Raw genomic sequence first — 24,001 nt, 5'->3', positions numbered from 1 at the left:
TTGGAAAACGCTCTAATGAATAGTAAATAAATTATATAAGTAAGTTTAACATCATATTATAATTCAAAACTTTAAAATATTAGGTTCATGAATTTTTCTCACTTATATACTAATCAACATATTAAACTTATTAAACTTTAATCGATATAAGACTTTATTTATACTTGAATCCCAATACTCTCCTCAAAAGTAAATGTTCTACAATAACTAAAATTAAAACATGTTCATTTTATAGAAATTATAAACATATTTAAGTTTTTATTTTTTTTCTCCATTTTTACTCATTAATTTATTTGAAATATTTTTTTTATCTCATACACCCAAAATATTTCCTACTTGGTGCATGTACAACTAACCATTCAATTAACTACTATTTTAACTAATTGTTTGATTTAGTTTCAGCCGTTATTAACAAATTTTTAAATATTTTTTCATTCAAATTTAGTTAACTATTTATCAATAAATTATCTATGTACTTAAGTACATCATTAATTAATAGGCAATAATCTATTATTGAATAAGATAACCTCCTCATTAATTATTGAGTTTAGCTTTAAAACAATTTATTTCAATTTTGAATTTTCTTTCACACACCCTATGAATACACCTTCACTCGGACACTTTGGAGGCATTTTCTCAATCTCTTTTAACACACATAAGTCAAACTGGCTAAAAGCACGCCAATATCTTTCTCTCTTATCCATAATTGGAGCCAACAAATTGTATATTAGAACAAAATAGTCGGGCACGAAATATGCATAGAAAAGGTGCAAATCTTCCAAAAGCATTCTTTTCCTTTCCTTCAACAGAAAAATAGAGAACGTATTTATTACAAGTAGCCATATATTAACAAATTCCTTAAGTAACATAATATCTCCTCACGAATGGGTCCATGCTGAAATAATCATGGAAGAACATCTGAAGAGGTATAAGAAGAGTGCCAAATCTTCATGGAGAAGTTTCAATGAACTTTAGCCTTGAAAGGACCCAACATGGATGCAAATATACAGAGTAATCAACATGTGTAGACATCTCAAAGGAAAGTGTGAAGGCAGAACTAAGACCCTTGACACAAGAAATCTGCTAACCATACAGTTCTTCATTTGCGTTTTCCAGTAGCAAGTGAGAGGAGTTCAAAGCTCCTGAGTGTATCATCACGCCCACCACCCCTTGTCACCGAAGGCCGAGTTAAAGATGATTTGGACTCAAAACCAGGTTGAAGTCTCTGAGTTGTTGATAGTCGGCCACTGCTTGAGACCAGTCGGCTAGCACGGCTTTCACTAGGCTCACCAGAAGAGCTCGGCCTGCTGCTTGACAAGACAGGCTTTTTTGAAGAACTTCCGTTACGAGAAGAGCTGCGAGGCCTATCCGAATCAGCTTGCTGCAAATGACAAGTGACGTAACAAGAAGGCTAAGCATAAGCAGTCCCATAGCAAGTTTGAGGGTAACCAATTCATACACAGAAAAACAATAACGCCACCGATACTAACCACGTCTTTGGAAGATGGCACATCATCTGAAGACCTATTATGCCTAGAATGATCACTATGCAGACCAAGTCCAGAGCTATTCCTTCTTGCAAAGGCCTCAACTGCACCTGAGAATCTATCCCGGATCTCTGGTCCCCCTAAAATGTAGGTATACAAATCCTTAGCTGTGATGTAAGCCTTTCTCATACAGTTTGTAAAATTGAAATAATACGCTACTTAGTCGTGGAGAACGTACAGATACATTTTCAAAACAGATGAAAAGAATAAAAGCACATAAACATGAATAATAAATAGAACTTTAAGGATTATGAATATTCATGACATGAAAACAATTTATCAGCAGAAAAGTAATTACGACAGGAAAAATAAAATTCAGATGCAGCTGTTAAAGGATGAAACCTGAAGGCCGTTCTATTCTCTCTCCGGATTGTCCTGGGTTTATGACTGGTTTCCCACTTGGCTGTTGAAGATGCAGCAAAAAAAAATGATTAACAAGAACCTTTTGCTAGAAACTAGAAAAGCAATGAAACGACTAGTTAAGATACTCACTCGCGCTCTAGAACTGGATCCAATTTGGGGATACTTCAACATAGTCCAATCAAATACATAATCAAACTGATAACCTGCAAAAACAAGATTTTCAAAGCCTTTAAGAATCTTTACTGCTCAATAGGAAACATTAAAGCTTATATATATTACGTTAACCTTCTCGGATGAATAGGTCCCGAAAGAGTCTCTTAAGATAGGAATAATCAGGCTTATCTTCAAACCGCAACGATCGGCAATAGTGGAAGTATGATGTGAATTCCAATGGATATGACTTGCATAAGACCTGTCTCAGAAACTTACTGTAAATTTTTTTTGCAACAGATATTTTGGAGAAAGGCTTAATTTATTGCACAACTAATTGTAATTGGTTAAAGAAAAATACATACATGATGCAGAAAAATGCCAATAGTGAACAAATTCTACTGATGACTAAATCAGCAACAAACCAGCTATCATCCTAACATGAATAAAGCTTTTTCCTTACATATTCTAATCATTAAAACGTTCACATGAAAGCTGCCTGTGAGCAAGTAATAATACCTCTATTGGAGTAAGCATCTTTTTCTCACTTATCTTGTCATATTTTTGCTTTTTATTGCCAGCTTTCAAGCCTTGCCATGGGAGACTGGAAAAAAGTTGCCAAAGTTAAAAAATACAATGATAAAGATTATTGCAGGGAAAAAAAAGCATCTCAACCAACCTTCCTCTCAAAAAGTACATGAGCACATAACCAAGAGATTCTAGATCATCTCTTCTGCTTTGTTCTACAAGAATTATCAGAACAAGATATATTATAAATTTATGTCCATTTTGAGTTTAAAAAATTTAAGTAAACATTATTGATTAGTATCTGCAAGCCCTGTAAACAATAGCCCCACTCACCAACTCCCAGATGAGTATTAACACTTGCATACCGAGCAGTTCCAGTGAGGTTTTTGTTTTCCCTGAAAAAATAAAGTGCAGTGACCATTCACAAAGAAAAGGAAAGGAATGTGAAGAACAATTATTATTTTATATATTAAAAGACACGTTTAGAGGAAGAGACATGAAGGCCACAGGTGCAGGTTCAAGGCTCAAGTTTTGAAATATTATTTTGGATTTTGACTTGGGTTAAAAGCTGGAAAACTCAATCCTAGGCCCAGAAACTATTACACTAATAATTGCAACCACCAGCTTAACCCCTAGCAAACCTTTTAGGCAGCAATCCCAGGCCCAGCACTGCAGCTATATGATAGGACAGTTATGTGATGTGTCCATAAACAGTTATGGATTTGAATTAATAGTGTTTGTGTAATAGTGTCTTTAAGCAATTATGCATTTTTGACATTGTATTGTGTTTTATATATATATACTCAAGGATGAAATGAAAACAAGCTGCGGAGCCCACCCAAACAAAATCTCAAATATTATACCTGTATGGTATATGCTTATGAGTCTGAAGATCCCGATACTTTTTTGCAAGGCCATAATCAATTATGTATACCTGCAATGTATAAAAAAAAAAAAAAAAATTCAGGATTTGACATAGAATTTCAGTTACTGATATTATACAGTGGTAGCTGCAACATAAAACAAAACCAAATTAGTTTTTTAATACATGACACTAGTCTAGAAATAAGCAAATTCAGAGATACATTTGTATGCCAACATCCTTTTTTCTTACTTACTATTTATAGACTTCAGTTCATATGTCATTGTTAGGGTCTGAATTTGTTTGGTAACTTTATTTATAATGGTCTTCCATTAAGTTAACCGGAATAGTGAATAGTTTGGTTCTTGGGCAATATCAGGAATACAACGTTGACTTGTATAAACTTCATTAAATTATTAAAAATTAAAAAAAAATTTATTTAGATGTAGAAACAAAGGTGGAACAATAGAGTGAGAAATAAAATCAAACATATGCTGGAAAAATACCAATAAATAAAGAGAAATAAAAATAAAAGTAACAGAAAGGAGTATAAAAGTCCAATTAACAGATTCAATTATCTAGTTACAATATTACACAGTTGAATCATTTCGAAAGTACGTTGCTTTCAATATTCAAGACTACACAATAATATCTAAAATATTTGAAAACAAGTTTGCAAAGGATAAAGGTAAAAAGTTATCAATAAGTAGCTGATAGGGGATTCGCAACACTATAGTTGGACTGTTGGTTTATTCAGTCATTTGCCAGAACATATGGCCCAGAAGTAACAGAATGTAACTTGGAATTAAAAGCGCAATCTTGGTGCAATAACTAATTTAATTGTGCTGTTGAAAAAAGGAGAAAAATAAAACAATTGATTATGTGGAGAAAAGAGAGAGCCAGAGAGAGAGAGAGAACATTAATGAAGCCAAGGTAGAAGAGTTAAAGGGTCTTGCATCAAAGAAAGAAATGTGTTAAAGTCCAAGAACGATATATTTCACTCAATTAGAGACACGAATATCAAAGAATAAGTTATACAACTGTTGTGAATATTTATAGGCAAGAGATGTCCAGCTAAGTGAACATTATACCAAAGAAGAGAAATTAAATAATTATAATGATCGTCCCTTGAAGAATAGAAATATCGGAATAAAATAACACATTGTGCAAGTAGGAAAACTCCCATAAAGAAGATTTATAGCAGGACGAATGAGAGGAGGAGGGAACAGAATAATAGAATCCTAATGAGTGGGTAGCAGTAATTACAACCCAATATACAATTATTTGTAAAAGTCAGAAGAGAATAAATAGGGTTTGCTCGAATAAACAATTAATTGTAACAGTCGGGATAGAATAAATAGGTATCAACCAATAGATGATTATCATCAACAGACAGACAGGAGAGAATAAATAAGAAGCAGGGAAAGTTAGTAGGTTTTCTTGTGTGTTTGTAAAAGGATTTGGCTATTGAGAGTCCAAGTATTTGGTACCTGGGTGGTTAGTTCATTTTTATCACCTGTATTCTTCCATTTTTCTCTCAGGTATTGTATTTCATTCAAACAAAGCTAGAGCTTCCAAATTTCCTCATAAAATTTTACTTTTCCTCACAATTTCCTATCCAGTTTATCAATATGATTGTCATCCAAGCCTCTCACTTTAGTTCTTGAAAATTTATCTCTCAAGGTCACTCTACCTTAAGAGGATGTTTGATATACGGAAAGTTTTACTATCCTGGAATCTGACATCGAGAATGTCAGTTTCCCGTGTTTGATTTGTTATTAACATTTTTAAGAAACATTGTTTCCCGGGAATTTTATTCCATAGATTTCTTACGAAATTATTCTAATAGGAGACGTGGAAAACTAACTTTTTTTAGGTAAAAGTAAAATTTTAGTGGTAAAATGTCATATAACTTGTATTTACTTATTTAATACAGTAAAAAATTTTGATTCCCAGGTAATATTTAGAAACATTCCCAGAAATATTTATAACCAACCAAACAGATTTTCATGATTCCTAAGAATCATTATTCCCAGAATTTATGATTCTCAGGCATCAAAAAATTTATCGTGTAGCAAACGCCCCCTAAGTCTTTGGCTCTTTACAGGAAGACAGGTTTATATTAAATTTTGGGAGGTCCTATGAGTAGGAGACATTCCTTTTATGAGTGCCTTTCCAACCCTGTACTGTCTTGCTTCTTTACATGATTCTCCAAGTCACAATATTTCCATTGCCCAAGTTTTGTCTTCTCACCCAGATAAAAGGATTTAGTCCCTTGCTCCTTCTGGGAGATTTTCATGTAAAACATTTTTTCAGTTTCTCACTCATTCCTTGGATAAGGATACTTTCCTTCTTTGATAAAACAAGGTGGATATCTAATGGGAAGCTTTGTTAAAGTAATCTTCTCTTTTTCACGATTTATGCTATGTTTTGATTAAAGAAGGATTCCATATCCTCACTTCTTTTTTTTTCATCCAAATAATTTTCTTTTCTCTATAAAAAAGAAATGTAGTAAGGCTAATTAAATAATCCCAATGCAAAAGCCAGGTTATATCGATATTGGATATGATGAAGGTAAACTTGTTTACATTTGCAGCGTTCAAGTTCTGAATAATAATTTACATATCCTACAGCTTATACACAGTAGAGATCATTAGGAACAACATTGAAGTCTCCATATATGCATAATGTGAATGAGTGATCTTTGGTCATATTCTTAATTACAACTGAAACTACTTCAGAATACAATTGAGATGTCATGCATAAATTTAAATACCCAACCAAATAAGGCTAAATTCGAATAAATGTGGGATACACAATATACCTGATTTGCCTTACGGCCTAAACCCATTAAAAAGTTGTCAGGCTTTATATCACGATGCAGAAAACCCCGGGAGTGCATGTACTCAACTCTGTTAATCTAGGTGACCCAAATAGAAGAAAAGAGTAAAAATAAAGAAGTTGTCTGTTTGAAGTATACTTCTTTTGAAATTAAAGTCATACTTACTAGCTGATCTGCCAGCATCAGAACTGTTTTCAGAGTGAATTTCCTATTGCAATAGTTAAACAAGTCTTCAAGACTTGGCCCAAGGAGGTCAATAACCATGACATTGTAGTCTCCCTCAACTCCAAACCATTTTAGATGGGGTATACCAGCTTCACAAAAGGGAAAAAAAAACTCAGACTACTAATTTCACTTTATGACAGTAAAGTAAATAATGGTGTGTTTGGATGAGGAATCTTACAAATTCAAGGAATTTAAAATTCTTGGTATTTGAATTACTTTGATTTCAATTTCTATCATTCTTAAAATATATTGTTTGGATAAGTTAATTCAAATTTCTTAAATTTTAAATTGTTGGGTTGAATATGGTAATTTGATTCTACTATGATAAAATTGATTTTAAAAATATATTTATATGTTGATATTTTTAAATTAAATTTTTAAAAAATAAATAATAGCTAATTTTTAAATATTTAATAATTTTAAAAATTAATATTAGGTAATATTTAATAATTTTAAAAATATTTTTAATATTCAATAATTAAAAGAATGAAGAGATAAGAGATAAGATAAAATATATAAATGAAATAAGAAAAACAAATATGAGGAATTTCAAATTCTTACTTTTTTGGGAGAATTTAAAATTCTATTTCAAGAAATTTCACAAATACTTGAATTTCAAATTCCTTATAAATTCTTCATCCAAACAAGGTATTTCACCTCAAAGAATTTGAAATTCTTCAAATAAATGAATTACTTCATTTAAATTCCCCATCCAAACACACTATAAATGCATGTCTTGACAGCAAGAAAAAAAAAAATTGAAGTATAAATTGGAAAGAAAAAGGAAAGGATAAAAACTTACTTCCCCCTTGAAGAAGCATATACAATTTTGACTCGTAGTGAAGCTGGGGATGCTTGGTCTTCACAGATTCCTGATAAACACAGAGAGTTAGGGGGAGAATGGTGGTCATTCTTTAACTTTGAAACAGCTATGTAACAAATTGTCACAATATTCAGGCTGATTGAATAAATAAAAGTCAGTATAAAACCAAGACTTGCATTAAAGATTTAAAGCAATCAAACATTGCAACAACATCACAGCAATAATTGTTTAGAAGGTCAAGCTAATAAGAAACATGCTGGCCAAATAAATTTGCATTAATATTGAAGCATGAAACAGAGTTTCAAATAATGTATGCAAATCAAATCTTAGACTCTGATCTTTTTATCTTCTCCCCATTTGCCAATATATTTCCAAAAACAGTCTGATAATTATATAATCAGCTAAGGCATAATTACTGAAATAATATCTGATCAGTGATCACGCCTGCTAAAAAAGCATATGACCTTTCAATTTATTAGTGTATCTCTATGGGATTTTCACTGCTGTCAGATGTCACAAAGGAATCTGCCAATCATCAGCAACATTTCCAACTCAACAGTTATCCTAACCCCTTTCTTCTAAAGGCAACTCATGGAAAAAAGAAGCATGCACAATATTCACAAATATTCCCCGAGCTGAAGGTCAATCAACCAGTAAACAAAAGCATACCAATCACTTCACTCCCACAACAACAAAAAAATCCATCTACGCACTATGAAAATCAAAATAAAAACAAAACATCAAGCATTTAACATTTCCGAAACACCCAATAGAACTCAATAATTGCACTCACCAGCTTGACAGCAACTTCCTCTCCACTTTGTACATTAACACCTGAAACAAACAAATGCACCAGAAGATCAAAAGAGGCATGAAGTCCAAATCATTAAAAGTGAACAAAGCTACTAATGTTACAAAAAAAAAAAAAAAACTAAATAAGGTGCACACCTAAGTAAAGCTCTCCAAACGATCCACTGCCAATCTTCCTCCCAAGCTTGAATTTTCCACCAATAACATGATCCATGATACAAACCCAATCTCTTGATCCTTGTTAAATTACAAAACCACTCTACTACACACAACAACAAAAAAATACACTTTTTTTTTGCCTATTCCGGGTATTGCATCAACTATTCATCCTTATTTACAGCACAAACTCAGATCCAACGAGATTTAACATTAACACAAAGATCCGAAAGTGTATTTAATAACTTAAAAAATAGGCTATGCTTACACCGGTACCTCAAAAATCAGCAAAAAAAAAAAAAAAAAAAAACTTTTGATCAATGAAAATAAGATCAAGAACTAGAATCTACAAAACACCCATTGCTCGTTGAACCAAAGCACAATCGCGATTGTGGGGTTATTCAAAGAAACCCCTTTTCCTCTTCTTCGAAGAAAAGAGCTAAAATAGTGAAAAGGGTGGGACAAAAATCGGAGTGAGAGTGAGTAGATAAGCTATATTGTGCTCTATAGCAGTGAATAGTGTGAAAAGAATTGCAAAGAGTGTAGAAGGAAGAGGAATCTAATGGGTACGATAATCTGGGGCGGAGAGGGGCAATAGATTTGGCATCCGCTTTCGGATCTGTCTTTGAGGACAGGGAGTGGAATTTGTAGGGAAAAAATGAGATTCCGGAAAAGAAAAGAAAATGAGATGAGAGATAGAGAGAAGCATACAAAGAAGAGCTAATGTAAGGTTACAGGACGAACAAAATGGACGACTCTCCACACTCAACCTACTGTCACCAAATTATATTATTTATTATTTTATTATTTATTTTTACATAAATATTTTGTATTATTTCAATAAATAAAGAGACTTGCACTGATTTTTTTTTTCTTTTTAGGAGTGATTTAGTGTGAGAGAAATTTTTTATGATTTATGAGAATTATAAATTTCAAAAATATGACTAAAATTTGTTAATCACTTGTAAAGATTTTTAAAAATATTTTTATTAATTTTTTGAGAAATAAAAATTATCACATTTGATTATGATATTACTTTATTTAAAATATTTTTATAAAAAATATTTTTTTATAAAAAAATGAGTTTTTTTTCTTCTTTTTTATAGAGTATAACTATATCATAATTTAACATAAAATATCATATTTAACTTAAAATAATAAATTAATATTTTACATATAATTAAACTATACACAAAATACAAAATAAATTAGAGTGTAAAATATAATTTTTATGCTTTATCATAATGAGAAAAGTTAAATTAACAATCAATATAACAAATAAAATATAAATAAACTAGAAAACAATAATAAAAACATATTTAACATTATTTTATTTAAATAATTAGTTAAATTTATAAGCTAAATACTGTAATAAAAAATTGGCATCGTAGTTTTATAATTTATAAATTTTAAATGGTTATAAAAATATCATATCTTATGAAAATTATATAATTATTTGATTTTTATTATTAGGTTAATGAGAAAGTGATAAAAAAATATTAATTCCTACTTAATAACAATCACGTATTTTGTAATAAAAAAAACTAATAAAATAATTTGTTAAATGTTTATAAATAAAACATTGCATTGATTTTATTTTATTTTTTCTTAAAAAATAATTTAATTAAAAGTGATAAAATAAATATACCTAATTAATTGGTTAACTTAATTTATATTTTAATTTGTTAATATAATTAATGTGTTTTCTGTAACACTCATGTGTGAGGTATTTGTTTAAGTGATTTTGTTTAGTAGAGTGTTAAGGTTAGTAAGTGAATTCAACTTTATGAAGAGTTTTATATGGGTTTTCTTGAGGGGAGTAGTATGTTTTCATAAAACTTTTAGGGGGAAAGTCAAAATCTTCTTCTTCTCTCTTCTTAAAATCTCCCTCATTCTCATTCTAGTGTGTTGGATGAGATTTTTTCCCAATTATTTTATGCTCATAAATAAATAAATAAATATATATATATATATATATATAGAGGTACATATATCTAGGTGATGCAAATATATTAATCTTAGGTAGTTGTAGTTGCTTTTTGCTACTAGTTGTATGATTCCATTAATTGTAGAGATTGTGATTGGTTGTGACATTTTTGTGTTTGTTATTCAAGTAAAAAGAAAAACTAATTAAGTTTTACATATTGAAGTTATATTTAATGGAATCATGAAAACACACAATTTAACTATTTAATCAAATAGATATTGGCACAAAATCAATTAAACAGGAAATGATGAAAATAATGAGTGTTAATCAATAAATTATTCACATCACATTCACACATAGACAACAAGAGATAGGAGTGAGAAAGCAAGAGAGAGAGAGAAATAAAGACTTACATGCAATTCGTGAGAGAATGGACAATAAAGTTATCTCTTTTTCAATATTTCAAAAATGTACTACGAAGTGTATGAGAACATGAATATTTTGAAAAAAAAATTGAATTCTAACTTTTTTATATAAAAAAAGGGATACCGTATTTTTTTTATATACATAAAACTTGTATTTAATTGAGGAAGATTGGATTCTCATTCTCATGAGAATGTTTTATAAGAAAGTAAGATAAAAATGATTATCAGAAAACTATATCTCTTGGGATTTTTTTAAAAATATCTAGTAAATGTGGGAAACTAGCATTCTCCATTTAAAATTTTTAGGAAAGTAAAAATATTTCACATATCAAATGTCTAATAAGTCATTTTAATATTTTTTAGAGGAAATTGGTGTGATTACATTTATCTTTAATTTAACTTTTAAATTTTAATGTAAGATAACTTTTAGTTCTACTTTTATTTATTTACTAGTATTTTAACTTGTGTAATGTATAAACATGTTTATTATATATAATATAATTATAATTTATAATGAATTATATATAAATACCATATTTTAATATATAAATTATATTTAAAACAAGTATACATAAATATTTTTAAATATATAAATTATATTTTAAATTTATGATAAATAATTTGTGTTGAAAAAAAAATATTTTATTTATTAATAATTTATTTTAAAATATTAATATTTAATTAACAAAAATTATGATAAATAAAAATTGAATTAAGTAAAAAAAAAATCACTACAAACCCTCTCGATGAAGAAAAATTCTTAAAAATGTTATAGATAAATGTTCGTATTTAATATATAATAGTTAATTTTTTATCTTTCAATTTATTTATTAAATTTTAACAAATTATTTTTTTATTACATTACACTTCATTTGTTACAAGTAATAATGAAAGGATTAATTGTAGGAGAATTTTTTTAATAAAAAAAAATATATTATTCCTTCTTTTAGTTTTAGGAAACTAAAGGGAAAAAATTCATTTGTAACATTTGTGGATGGAAAATATGATTGTCTTGGTATCATTTTTTACCATTTAGAATTATTTTGCAAATTAGTTTTTTTTTTTCTCCATTCATCATCAAACCATTAGTTATACGAGAATTACTTTATTTGCGGTAAGCTAGTTTACATTAGGTTAGTACTAATTAATCGGCTCACAATTAACACAAGAAAAAAATTCATAAATATCTTTAGTATGATTGGTAGAATATAATTGATTGTCATAACACGTATTTAACTAAGTTAAATATAAATAAATATTTTATTAGTTATTTTTAATCTTTTGGATGGAGTTTCAATTATTTTACTTGGATGAAATAATATTCTCTTATATTATAGGATAAATTAGGTTTTTATTGCCTATCTTGAAATAAGGAAAGTTAGCTATGTATTTCTTCAAAAGATGTATGCTCTTAATATAAAAAAAATAAGAATGCACTTTTTGAAGTGAAATCAAATAGGGATAGATACACAGGTCGATCAAGTTTATTTAAGGTCTGACCTATGAAATCTATATTTTATATGGATTAGACATGTTTAGTCCATAAAATAAATAGGCTTTTTTTCAAATTCGTATCTGACCCTTCAAAATTTACATATAAACATACTGCTCCATAGATCTAAATAATAATTTTGAGAAAAAATATTTTAAAAAAATATAAAATACATAAAATTAGAACAATTTTTTTTTTAAAAATAAAATCCACCACACTAAAATTTATCAACATTTATAATCAAATACATTTTTATTCAAATTTTTGAAAAGCGCAAAATAATGTACACTTAGGAATCGAAGACCGTAATTCATAAATAAGCCAATAAGAAGATCTACACAAGTTACTTAAGGGAGCGTTTTTTAAGCTCCTTTTTTAGTTTTTAATAAAAATAAACTTTTTAAAATAGATTTTGTAAATAAAAAAATGTTAGGTCAGAAGCTACTTTAATCACCCACTGCTAGAGAGAAATGTTCTCATTATCAAATCGGCCATCGACTGAAAATAAATACTTAGTCAATAGGTTACTACAAACTAATAAGTTAGTGGTCGAATAACTTGAATGGAATAAATTACATAAACACAAATGTGTGTTCTTGTATATCTCAATACAAAACGTGGCTTAATGGTAGGCTTTGCTTTTGTGGAATAAGTTGTAAGTTCAATTCTTGAGAAGAAAATTTTGTATTTTTTATTCTCTTCGTAAGAGAACAGTGCATATATGCACGTGAAAAAAAAAAAGCAATAATAAATAGGCAAGAGAGATGGATGGGAGTTAGAAAGCACGCGAGACAAAGTTGCATAAAATGTAAAACATGTCGTGGTTAGGGATAAATGAACATTGCTTTAATATATAGAAATAGATAATAGATTACTCTGCTTCCATTATGCTTGGCTAGATGCCATTAAGTTAGATATAAATGAACTTCATGGAAATCCTATGTAATCTCACTTTTATTAAATACAAGTTTTATGCATGATTTTCTGATTTTTAATGTTTCCTAATGACTCATCATTGGTGAAATGATTTAAAGAAACGCTTATAATGAGAAATCTTGTAAATGTCGTTGAAATTGAGATTGATTGCCTTATTTTGAGATGATTCTAAGGATGGAATTTATTGATGCATGTGTTCTCGCAGATTTCCTGATTTAATGATTGGATTATTCTTTGTGAATCTTACAAATTAGAGCACTAAGGTTAGTTTAAAGAGGCTTTATGCCAAGAAATTAGACTCGGTCTATTTAAGCTAATATAAACTTATACACCATAAAAAAAAAAGAAGCTAATATCTACTTCACATATCATTATCTCACATTAGCAACTGAAAATCACAAACAATGGTTATTTTAGGTTTAATTAATATTATAGTTGATTTATCATCTCCATTACATATTATCATCGTATCTTATTCTTTAAGACACGTGATCATTTTGCAAATAAAGTTACGTGGTTAGTCTTGCAGCACTCCATTTGCATTTACATTTCAACCACCTTGATAGTAGATACTAAACCAATCTCGTGATAACTATTTTATCTTGAAGAAATAATAAATAAGGAATTAATGTCGGATATCCAAACATTATGCAATCTGACATGTCATAAAATGTGGCATGAAATAAAGAAGAAAAAGATGAACATAAGAATTTAATTTGTAAAATTTAGGCATTCTGAAGTGAGATAAAACAGAAAATGTTACCTTACAAACTAATGAATTTCTACATGAAAGTAAAAGAATGTGAGAATTGCACATCCTTGTCAGCACTTCAGCAGTAACTTAATTACAAGAAATAACTTCGATCCTTAACACATTGCAGCTTGATAAATGGTGAAAAAAGAATACACCACCAACCAAAAATGTAAAGAATATACACCATCAAAGATTTTTCTAGAGACAAATATCCCAGTAACCCAAACTCAGCTATATTCAAAACCACAAAGTTTCAGAGCCTTTGCTCCCCATAACTAACCACGCCAAACTAACAAAAGAATGTGGGAAAGACTAAAACAATCAGTATTCAAACCGGTATTTGGTCATACCTCAATGGCCATGTAAAAGTCCTTTAAAACATTGCTAGTTGGGATCATTGAGATTCACTCTTCTCAGGAACTTCTGGTTGAGTAGGTAAGGGTTTTAAGAAGCTCCCTTGGGCAGTTTGATTGGCAGCTGTAGCCGATTCATCATCTGTGGCATGCAATTAGCTTAAATTATCAACCACAAAACAGTTAAAGTTTTCAAGCTTTTGTGCCTCAATGTTAAGTAGCTTTTGTCTCTAGATGTAACGGTAAAGCCATCTTTGCCTTTTGCTCTTGATGTTGATCCTCAACATCAATAATAGCATAAATTTATTGTACTAAGCATAAGCAACATGAATGCCCATTTTCAATAGTTCTGCATACTTTTATCCCTGATCCAGGATCCAATTAGTGTTACCTTATGCGGATATGTATATTTTTAATGTTTTTCCAGGAATTGCTGATCTATTACTTGAGACAACCTTATAAACACAAATGTCAGTTATAGTCTATTATCATTAATATAATGTTTAATTATCACCAGATTAGAGATTTAATATTCTAAAATTTCAGGGATGTGAGAAACTGCCCCATAATGCTATGAAGAACGTATAGTTCTACAATGTAGCTATATAGTATCACAACATTACTTACAACTGAAGTGAAAGTGAACCACTAGATCGCAAGCAAATAAACAAGTTTAGTCAGTAAAAGGCATAAAAAAATGAACACATGCTTACCAAATAGGGTCTTAATAGATGGCCGCTTAGGTTTTGTGCTCTTCTTCTTCAATTCAGCTGATAAAACATACCCATATTATTTCTGAAGATTAGTGCAAATGATGAATTAAATAGGAAAAGAACAATAAATTTGTGTTGGGGTTAATAAAAAAACAAAATGTATAAGCTATAATAAACAGCAAGGTTCAGCATCATTATCTTCAGCAAAATATTGAAATTATAGTCAATTGATGCATCAACAAGGAATTTGCAAGGGGTAGCAATAACATATATACTTTTCTTTCTTTAGTAAGCTGTGCCATTTTTTTTTCAAAGGCTTGTTGAATTAAAAGCCTCAATAAAATGGGTTTAAATAAGCTGAATATTGTTGATAAAACTTAGAAAATGTGCCCACTAGTACATTAATAATTAGAGGGTAAAATATATTTGCACAAACTATGCAAAGTATGTGCACATTCTGGAACATTCAAACTAACTTACAATTGAAGAATGTGTGTGTGTGTGTGCAAGTTTATCCAAGTACATTATCCCTAAGCAACAAAAACTTCGTGTTCAGCCCCACAATATGAAGCTCAATTAGACAAGGTTAAGTGATATAAAATTGATAGAGCACAAAACCTTCCATTAGAGTCACAAATGTCACAGGAGCAAAAGAATCTAAGTATCAAAAGCAATACATTAAAGAGAGACATTCTTATTATAAAACAAACATTATGAAAATGAGATGAAAGGCTTTAAACAAAACAACATAAACAAATATATACATAAAACTTAAAATGTACGAACCAATTTCAGGTAGTTGATCATCATTCACGATTTCATAGTTCTTATACGTGTAACCGACAAAGTTTACATCTTTGGACGACAGCATCTGCAACAAATAACATGTCAAATTACAAATCCAGACACACATTCCTCATCAACACTAATGATCCATGACTTCCAATGAAGAGGTATTTGTATTCAAAGTTACCAAAACTTGGGTCAAAACCCAGTGTCATCTAAAGTAAATAATTTCATCTGCAAACTAAAGGGTTCCATCAACAGCTTGCTACAAGCATATCAACAAAAGTAATCCAAAGACAACTAATTAATCAAATGAAAGTAAATTAGTCAAACTATTCAAAGAACATCATTTCTTGCTTATTACATGGCATGCTCTATGTCCAAGATATTTATCTGTTTATATAGTAGACAATAGTGCACCATAGCAATGTTATAGCGGGTGATGAAGATCAAGGAAGGCCATCAAGTGAAAAAGGTATAGCAAAGAAGGAGGATCCTTTAATTGGGCAGGTAGGACTTATGACTAGGGCGAAAGCCAAGAGGGGAAAGGAGGCTTTATAACAAGAGGTGATCAACATATTCAACCTCAAGCAAAATATGGAAGAATTTAGCATATTGAGAACTTCGCTCCTCATAGGGTTCTTGGGCTTGGATCTTATCAAAGGTTTCTCACACCTTTGAGGCAATTTTACACAAGGCTTATCACTCTTCTTGGATGCAGTGCCATTCTTGGTCATCTTATCTTTCCATCTTCTGTTTTTCCTTTTCTTTACTTGTTCATGTAAAAATTTAAAAACCAACTCAAGGAAGATCAAATTTCCTTTTATACATTCTTGAATCATATCAGCGGTTTAGTAGAGAGAAGCAGACCTGAGCCTCTATGGGACTCAAACAATGGATTGGTTTTTAATAGTGGCTGCAATAGCATCTTTTCCCACGCCATGTTGACGCAACCATGGTATAGGCTTCAAAAACCCATTTTTATCACTGGAACATCTCTGTTTGGTTATTTATTTATTTTCGGGGGGGGGGGGGGGGGTGGCAAAATATTTCACAAAAAGTTACCTCTGCTTCAACCTCTATTCTTTAATACATTATAGGACCATTTCTTTATCCTGTGTTCCATCCTTTTTTCTTCCTTCAGACTTCCCACCGAGTTAACATTATACTATTTTTTAATCTACTATGTTATATTCTTTTCCTATTGATTTCAATATCATCTTTCACCTTTTGACTTTATCACTATGTTCTTATTGCACCTAGATTGATGGCAATTGTATGCATAAATCATGACTTGGATAGGAATGTCTTATTTTAATAACTGCTATGGTTTTAAAAACATTGGATAGGAGCATAAGACAGAATCTTTACTTTTGACACAAGCCCAGTAATCTCATATGTTATGTTTCAAAGAAGAAATGGGCTACTGAAAGCCACATAGTAAATATCATGCCAATTAAGTTAACAATGCCACAATTACTGCAACTATAATACTCCAATAATATACAAATTTTCAATAATGAGAGCTAACCTTTCTCCATGGGCCTGATTTTGAGGAAGATTGAGTTTGGTTGTCAACCTACACAACATTAGTAAATTAAGCAGTGTGATTCTGGTTAGTGACAACTAATAACAGACAAAAACTACTTCTATATCCCAAGAAAATAAACATATACAACGTACCTCTTCAAACTTCTCAAAATTTTGAGTATCTAATTCATCGTTAACCTCAGGAATAAAAGCAGCTTTCATTTGGTACAATTTGTCCCATTCAATACCTCTGAACCATGGGTGAGCCTGGAAATAATAGACCAGCCAGTTATATTGTTAATATGTAACTGTAATCCAAAAGTATATTACAGAATTCAGAAAAGAACACACCACAACACCTTTATTTCATCAGCCCCTTTGGTTCCAAGCCTCTGATCCACATTACATAGCAGTCTACTAATGAGATCCTTTGCCTCTGCCGAAAGTTTAACTTCTTCTGGAAATTTTAAATAATTTCTCCAATTTACTATCTGCATATGTGAAGGTACGAGATACAATATGATCATAATTGGTGAAGATAAAAAAATTACAGTAAAAGGAACACATATAGGGAATCACTATGGACATGTTATAAAGAATTAATAACTAAGACATGCCATCTATTATTACTAAAAAAATATCAACACCGGTCAACAGAAGAATGGTCCAAATATATTGTAAACAACATGCTACTACAAGAAAGAAAAAAAAAAAAAGATAGATCAGGTCATAGGAATAGAACAATGCAATTCTTAAAATTAGTAAATAGGGCACTTCTTTTTCAGACAAAGCCAGTAATTTTAAGCCTTTCAGAACTATCTGTGAGCAAAATATCAATGATAAAATTGTAAAGAATATTGGCAAGTTTTTCACTTCTAATTTAGCAATACAGGGTTTCACTAGTCACGAGAGCCTACAAAAACATAATGAAGTCAATGTCCTATACATGTTAAACCTCAATCCGTACAATATTCATTCTAATTCATCAACAGTTGATCCAGACATTACCTTTCTACAAGTCAACATTGGTTCATCTGAATAAAAGGGCGGATACCCAACTAGCATTTCATACATAATAGCTCCTAGGGACCACCTGGAAGCATTAGCAAAATCTCATCAGAATAAATTGAAATAATATTTAGTTTATAAAATCCAAGGGAATCTCAAGGTATTTTAGAAAAGGAAAAGTGGATAAACACATTAGACAATACCAATCACATTCCATGCCATATCCTTTCTTAAGAAGGACTTCGGGGGCAATATAGTCAGGTGTCCCAACTGTAGAATAGGCCTGCAGTATTGAAAAGGAAAAAAAAGCTTCAAATGCCATAGTTTGTCAAAACAGGAGTTGGCATCTTGCTGAAACAGAAGTCAGACAAGACAAGAGGTTACCAAATCTATATGCACAATGAAGAATATCTAATGAGAACAAGTCATCTTACACTAAACAATATATAATATATGGTATGTCAGATAACACAGTAAGAAGTAAGACCAACTCTTAACCTGATAGTTCATAAGGAATAAAGCAGTAATGGCTGTTTATGTATATTGGGTGACTTACAAGCATTCGCCTATTTTTTTGCCAATGCAGCAGTTGCTCCTGTTGGCTTCTTTTAGGAGTCAGAGGACGGCCATCGCTCTGGAGGGCTCCACTTCTGTTGCTTCCAATAGAGAAGTCCTTTTCCTGAAGTGTACTGCAGTCTAGTGGTTTACATAATCCAAAGTCTGATAATTTCATGTGACCATTTCTATCTAGGAGCAAGTTGTCAGGCTTGATATCTCTGTAATGCATATCAAAATTAAAATATCACATTTTTTGACATGCAAGAAAACAAAACCACAGTAATAAGATTCTCCATCGTATAACATTACTATTTGCAGCTTGAGCTTACCTATGAATATAGTTATGTTTATGAATTGACTCTATAGCTAGGACAGTCTCCCCAACATAGAACCTGGCCTCATCTTCTGTCAGTATATCCTTCCTCATGAGCAAGGTCATCATATCACCACCAGGTAGATACTCCATTATGAGATATAAATACTCTTCATCTTGAAAGGAACAATAAAGCTTTACAATGCAATTGCTGTCAACTTCTGCAAGTAAATTCCTCTCAGCTTTTACATGTTCAACCTAAACAGGATAAAAAGTAACCAATGAGTATAACAAGAGAATTTTCATTTTAACAATAGAGCAAGTTCTGATGATTTGTTACCTGGCCTCTACGAAGCATCTCTGATTTCTTAAGTTTCTTCATAGCATATACATGACCAGTTGCCTTCTCTCGGCAGATTCTGACCTATATACAAAAGAAAAAAATTGCAAAGTCACAAATCATCTGAAAATTTTTGTTTGAACTCAAAAGAAAAGTAGTTACTGATGCTATAAGAGACCTGAATTATTGCAGCAAGAGAATAAAAAAATTCATTACGAGCAGCCAAAGAGTCTATGCAATCAATAAACTAGTCTCCAATCAACCTCCTAATGATAGACTATGGCCAAGGCCAAGGAATCCAAGAGGTGATACATTGAAGGAACCAAGAGGAATGGGATGATGGACCATGGGTCAAGGGCCCAATCTCTAGAGCTATGGCCACCTTGAAGACCAGTGGACACCTTGAAGACCAGTGGACACCTTGAAGACCAGTGGGCTTTCCAAGCCCAAGGTACTCTTCAATTTGGACCACTCTATCATGAAGAGAAGGCATAATTCTAGTTGTAAATATTTTGTACATAGTTCTCTTGTATAGGCTTATTTTTGCCTTTGTATTTGTGAGGCACTTTAGTTTCTTTTATTAGTCATTGTATATTGATTATAGGGTGGGTTACTTGGAGAGTTTGACTCCATTTAACCTCTTTTATTGATATACTCATTTTCTATTTTTTTAGTAGGAAAAGAGGGGTGGCATTTAGCAATGCTTGAGGGTGTGACTAGTAATTGGGCCAGAATTGGGCCTAGGCAAAATTTTACATATTGGACTTATTTTACTCCTAATTTTTCATAGATTTGATTTAGCTAGGTTTCATCATCATTGGATGAACCTAACTAAACCAAATCAAACATTTTTTAAATTAATTCAAGGAGCCAAAAGAGACCAAATCCGCCCACCTTGCCTAGTCTCCTTTCTTTGACCGAATTGCTTCTCTAACCTTTAAGGAGATGAGAAGCTTGTGCTACAAGCTTCTCCTTAGCTTGCTTCCCAAGCAAGCTAAGTGAGAAGCTTGCTCCACAAGTTTCTAAACTCACCTAGAAGGTCAACTAACCTTACCATGGTTCCTAGTGAACCATGGTTAAGGTTAGCTTGCTCCTTAAGCTACCTACCTCTATATATTTGTAATTTCTACTCTTGTAATCACTTTTGACATTTATGAGACTTAGAATTCAGAAATTCTCTCTCATTTCAAGAGTCCAATTTCGTGGAGAATCTTCTTCTCCTAGAAGCTTCACAAAGGAACTTCTCCTTTGTGCTTGGTTCCTCAAGTTTCTTTCCTTCAAGAGAAACCGAACCACCTTGGGAAGCATCTTCAAGCTTTTGAAGCTTGAACTCATCCAAATCTTCCATTGAAGTGAAGAACCTCAAGAGAAGAAGGGACTTAGCATGGTTCAACTTGAAGAAACATCAATCTTCTCCAAGTAGTTCCATCACCTAATAAAGCTCCAATGATGGAAACACCTAACATGCAAAACAAGGACCCAAGGTTTCTTTTACAAATGAAATAACTCATAAATTCACTATTATGAATTTATGACAGTTAAGTAGTGACAAGAATCAAATACCAAGTTAATCCAGATTGTAATTTTAATGATTCTTAATGGTAAACCTGCAATGCTATTGCCAATTTTTCATTTTTAAAAATAAACATTCACTGCCACAAACAATTTTGAGGTGCTACTTCACCCTAGCTGGTACACCTTAAGCTACATCTTCAGTTTCCATCTTTCCACCACAAGCATTATAGCTTGTACATATGTATCAGACTCCAACAACAAAAGTAGTTGCTTATTACTCTCCATAAAATTAGAAAACCTAGGACTCTCGCACTTAATAACAATTAAAACAATAAAAAAAATTGCAGGAATGATGCAGATGTCAATGAAAAGAAAACAGTTAAAGTTAGATATTTGAATTTGATCAACATCTCCATTCCTCACATAAACATAGCATTCAATCTCTTCTATTTATTTGAGGAAATAGTATGTTATCAGTATCACCAAGAACTGTGAGTCTACAGTATAAAGATTAACATGATTAAGGTCAAAGTAACATATGTGAAAAATCAGAAACATAGTTTTTTTTTTTTTTTTTAACTTTAAAATAAAGGTAAACTATACCTCTCCAAATGCACCCTTCCCTATCATAGTCAGGGGCTCAAAATCATCAGCCCCCATTTTATGCCTCTTAAGGCGCATGTATTCCCTCTCCTTTTTCTCAAAATACTTGAGCAAATTGTTCTGCTCTTCCTCAGAGACTTCAGCATCAGCCAACTTTTTCTCTAGCATATTGCGTCTGCAAGAATAGTGTGTTTAGCCTTATTATTAACTTACAACAGTTTCCATCTGTAGAAGTTACTTGCACATAACCTATAATAGCACGTCAGAGACCATATAGAACCATATATCAAGAACAACAAAACAAATTTGTCGTGAGCTCTTGTTTGGGATTTAGACATGTTTTACAGGACAGTATATCAAGAACATTTTTTATGACGTTATACTCCAATGTCAAAAATAGCTAATTGACACCTTATTTGGCTAGGACAACAAAAAGCAAGGACACTAAAAAAACTTTCATTTGTATTTCTCTGGAGATGAATATAAGTATGTTAGAACAACTACTTTACATGGTACAAAACTCATCACTAACTTTAGATTGTACTATTATAATGATCCAAATTATAAGTTAAACATACCGTTCCTTTCTCTCCTGCAAGTCCTTCATCTGTTTCTTATAATGATTTTCTATGTACTGCTTTGCAGCTGCAACCTTCTGTTTGGTCACATTTGAAGGTGCTTCTTCATTTGTTGGGGGTTTTGACCCTTCTTTTGCAATGCCTCTAGTTTCCTTGTTTTTTGAAGGCTGTGATTTGTCCTTTGACTTGAACTTATTAAACCAGCACCTATCCATAGTGGAAAGCTTTGCCTGCTGTGTTATGCACACTCTATTTCACCAATCACTAAAGATTAGAAGTTTTCTCAACCAAGAATCTCATTTTGCCAGCAATGAAAATCAAGAAGCCATTGTTCACCATAAGAATCCAAGGCACATTAACTCTTATCTTACTTCTGCCCAAACATGAAAATAAATGGCAACGAATCAACGAAATTAAGCTGACAACCACATTTTTTTAGCTGGTCAGAAACAAAACTTGAACAAACACCAAGTGTAAAATACTCTAGAATCATTAAATCGGAAGAAAACAAGTGGGTACTAAAAAATGAAAATTGACAGAGAAAATTATGGCTCACTTCATTTGGTAAAGGGATAAAAGATACAACACAAAGGGAAAAATGATGATGATAGATAATCCAATGACAACTAGATCAAATTCTCAGAGCAAGTGAGCAAATGCAGTACTAAGAAATGTAAATAAACATAAACATTGCAAATGTGGATCAACCAACCATAAAGTTCACAAAGTGCGAGCCATCAACTAAGGAATTTATTAAGCAGCAAATTAGACTTCAAAAACAAAATTCTTGATCAAACTTGCAATGCTTGAAAACTACCAAAACCAAATTAATCATACGCTGTTTAGTTCGAAAGAGTTAAACCGCAGAATTGAAGCAGAAGTAAACTTTTTTAGATTTCCCAAAAGCCTAAAACAACATGGAATGCAAAGGTTCAGCCCCGATCTTCGGTCCAACCCGTGATCCCCACACGTTCATCAAGCACACTCAATTGCACACAGCACAAGTCAAATCTCTCAAATGGGTAAACAGAAACAAGGTCAAATTACAATTTTGAACAACCACAACCACAACGACCCCATCACCATCACCATCACCATCACCATCACCATCACCAACGAAAAAAAATTGACTTTCACTTCACTTCTCATTGCACTAACCAACCAAACACAAACCCAAAAAGCGAGAATTCAAATTGAAGATAAGCATCACCGAAATCGAAATCAAAAGGAGTTGAGCAACAGTTGCCCAAGCAAAGCAACGTGGAATTTGGAGTGAAAAAGCAAAAGGGTGTTAGAAGAGAAAACCTGAAATTGAGAGAAATCAGGAGGTTGTGGCATGTGGGAGTGAAAGGAGTGAGTCAGATAGAGAAAGAGAGAGAAATGAAAGAAGCGAGATTATCGGTGTCAAGAAAGAAGGTGGAGAGAAAGAGAGTGATAGAGGACCACTTTGCCACCATCATTCCCTCGTTTACTCTTTTTTTTACTTTTTTTATGTTAAAAGTTGGAAACCACTTTATTTTCTATTACCCATATTTCATATTTGATATTTATAACATTTTATATTGGGCAAAAAGTATACATATGGACAACGTAAAGAGTTTTGCCACTATTATTTGATCCAATTTTTACGTGTTTTTATAAGTTTCTCAATTTTTATTACAAATTTTAAAAATATATATTTATCATAGTCTCTTACTGTTGATAATGTAAAAAATATATATATATATATATATCAACGATGTATTTTAATTGGTTTCATTTAGTATTTTACATATTCATTGTACTTAAATATGATACTTTTAGTGGTTTTCTCATGTGAATTTAATAAATAATTATAATGAATGTAAAGATTCGAAAGATATGG

The 24,001-nt window shown here is 31.5% G+C and overlaps 2 protein-coding genes across 5 annotated transcripts; both read right to left on the bottom strand.

Annotated features, from left to right (window-relative positions):
* Window positions 1-776: 776 nt before the first annotated feature.
* Window positions 777-9,068, bottom strand: LOC109789676 (casein kinase 1-like protein 10). Its single transcript, XM_020348701.3, has 14 exons — window positions 8,289-9,068; window positions 8,134-8,174; window positions 7,320-7,389; window positions 6,458-6,606; window positions 6,275-6,370; window positions 3,452-3,522; window positions 2,922-2,983; window positions 2,740-2,803; window positions 2,580-2,664; window positions 2,196-2,322; window positions 2,040-2,113; window positions 1,890-1,950; window positions 1,491-1,627; window positions 777-1,381 (listed from the first exon to the last, which is right to left on the bottom strand). Exons 1-14 carry the CDS (start codon window positions 8,362-8,364, stop codon window positions 1,100-1,102), a joined length of 1,395 nt encoding a protein of 464 aa, XP_020204290.1. The 5' UTR covers window positions 8,365-9,068; the 3' UTR covers window positions 777-1,099.
* Window positions 9,069-13,826: 4,758 nt separating this feature from the next.
* LOC109789674 (uncharacterized) lies at window positions 13,827-23,606 on the bottom strand. 4 transcript variants are annotated; one of them, XM_020348696.3, is made up of 14 exons: window positions 23,443-23,606; window positions 22,138-22,510; window positions 21,560-21,734; window positions 19,442-19,525; window positions 19,118-19,359; window positions 18,787-19,006; window positions 18,434-18,513; window positions 18,231-18,315; window positions 17,582-17,713; window positions 17,376-17,489; window positions 17,224-17,271; window positions 15,693-15,777; window positions 14,907-14,963; window positions 13,827-14,335 (listed from the first exon to the last, which is right to left on the bottom strand). In XM_020348696.3, the coding sequence occupies exons 2-14, from the start codon at window positions 22,350-22,352 to the stop codon at window positions 14,235-14,237; spliced, it is 1,638 nt and encodes a 545-aa protein (XP_020204285.1). In that variant the 5' UTR covers window positions 22,353-22,510; window positions 23,443-23,606; the 3' UTR covers window positions 13,827-14,234. The 4 variants fall into 4 exon arrangements, with proteins under 4 accessions (XP_020204285.1, XP_020204287.1, XP_020204286.1 ...); XM_020348698.3 differs by having other exon boundaries at window positions 22,138-22,507; XM_020348697.3 differs by having other exon boundaries at window positions 22,138-22,386.
* Window positions 23,607-24,001: the final 395 nt, after the last annotated feature.

The sequence above is a fragment of the Cajanus cajan genome, chromosome 7 (assembly GCF_000230855.2).
Source record: "Cajanus cajan strain Asha chromosome 7, NIPB_CcT2T_4, whole genome shotgun sequence".
NCBI classification, from domain to species: Eukaryota; Viridiplantae; Streptophyta; class Magnoliopsida; order Fabales; family Fabaceae; genus Cajanus; species Cajanus cajan.
Note: the sequence above shows the minus strand (reverse complement) of the source record. Positions and strands in the feature narration are given on the sequence as shown.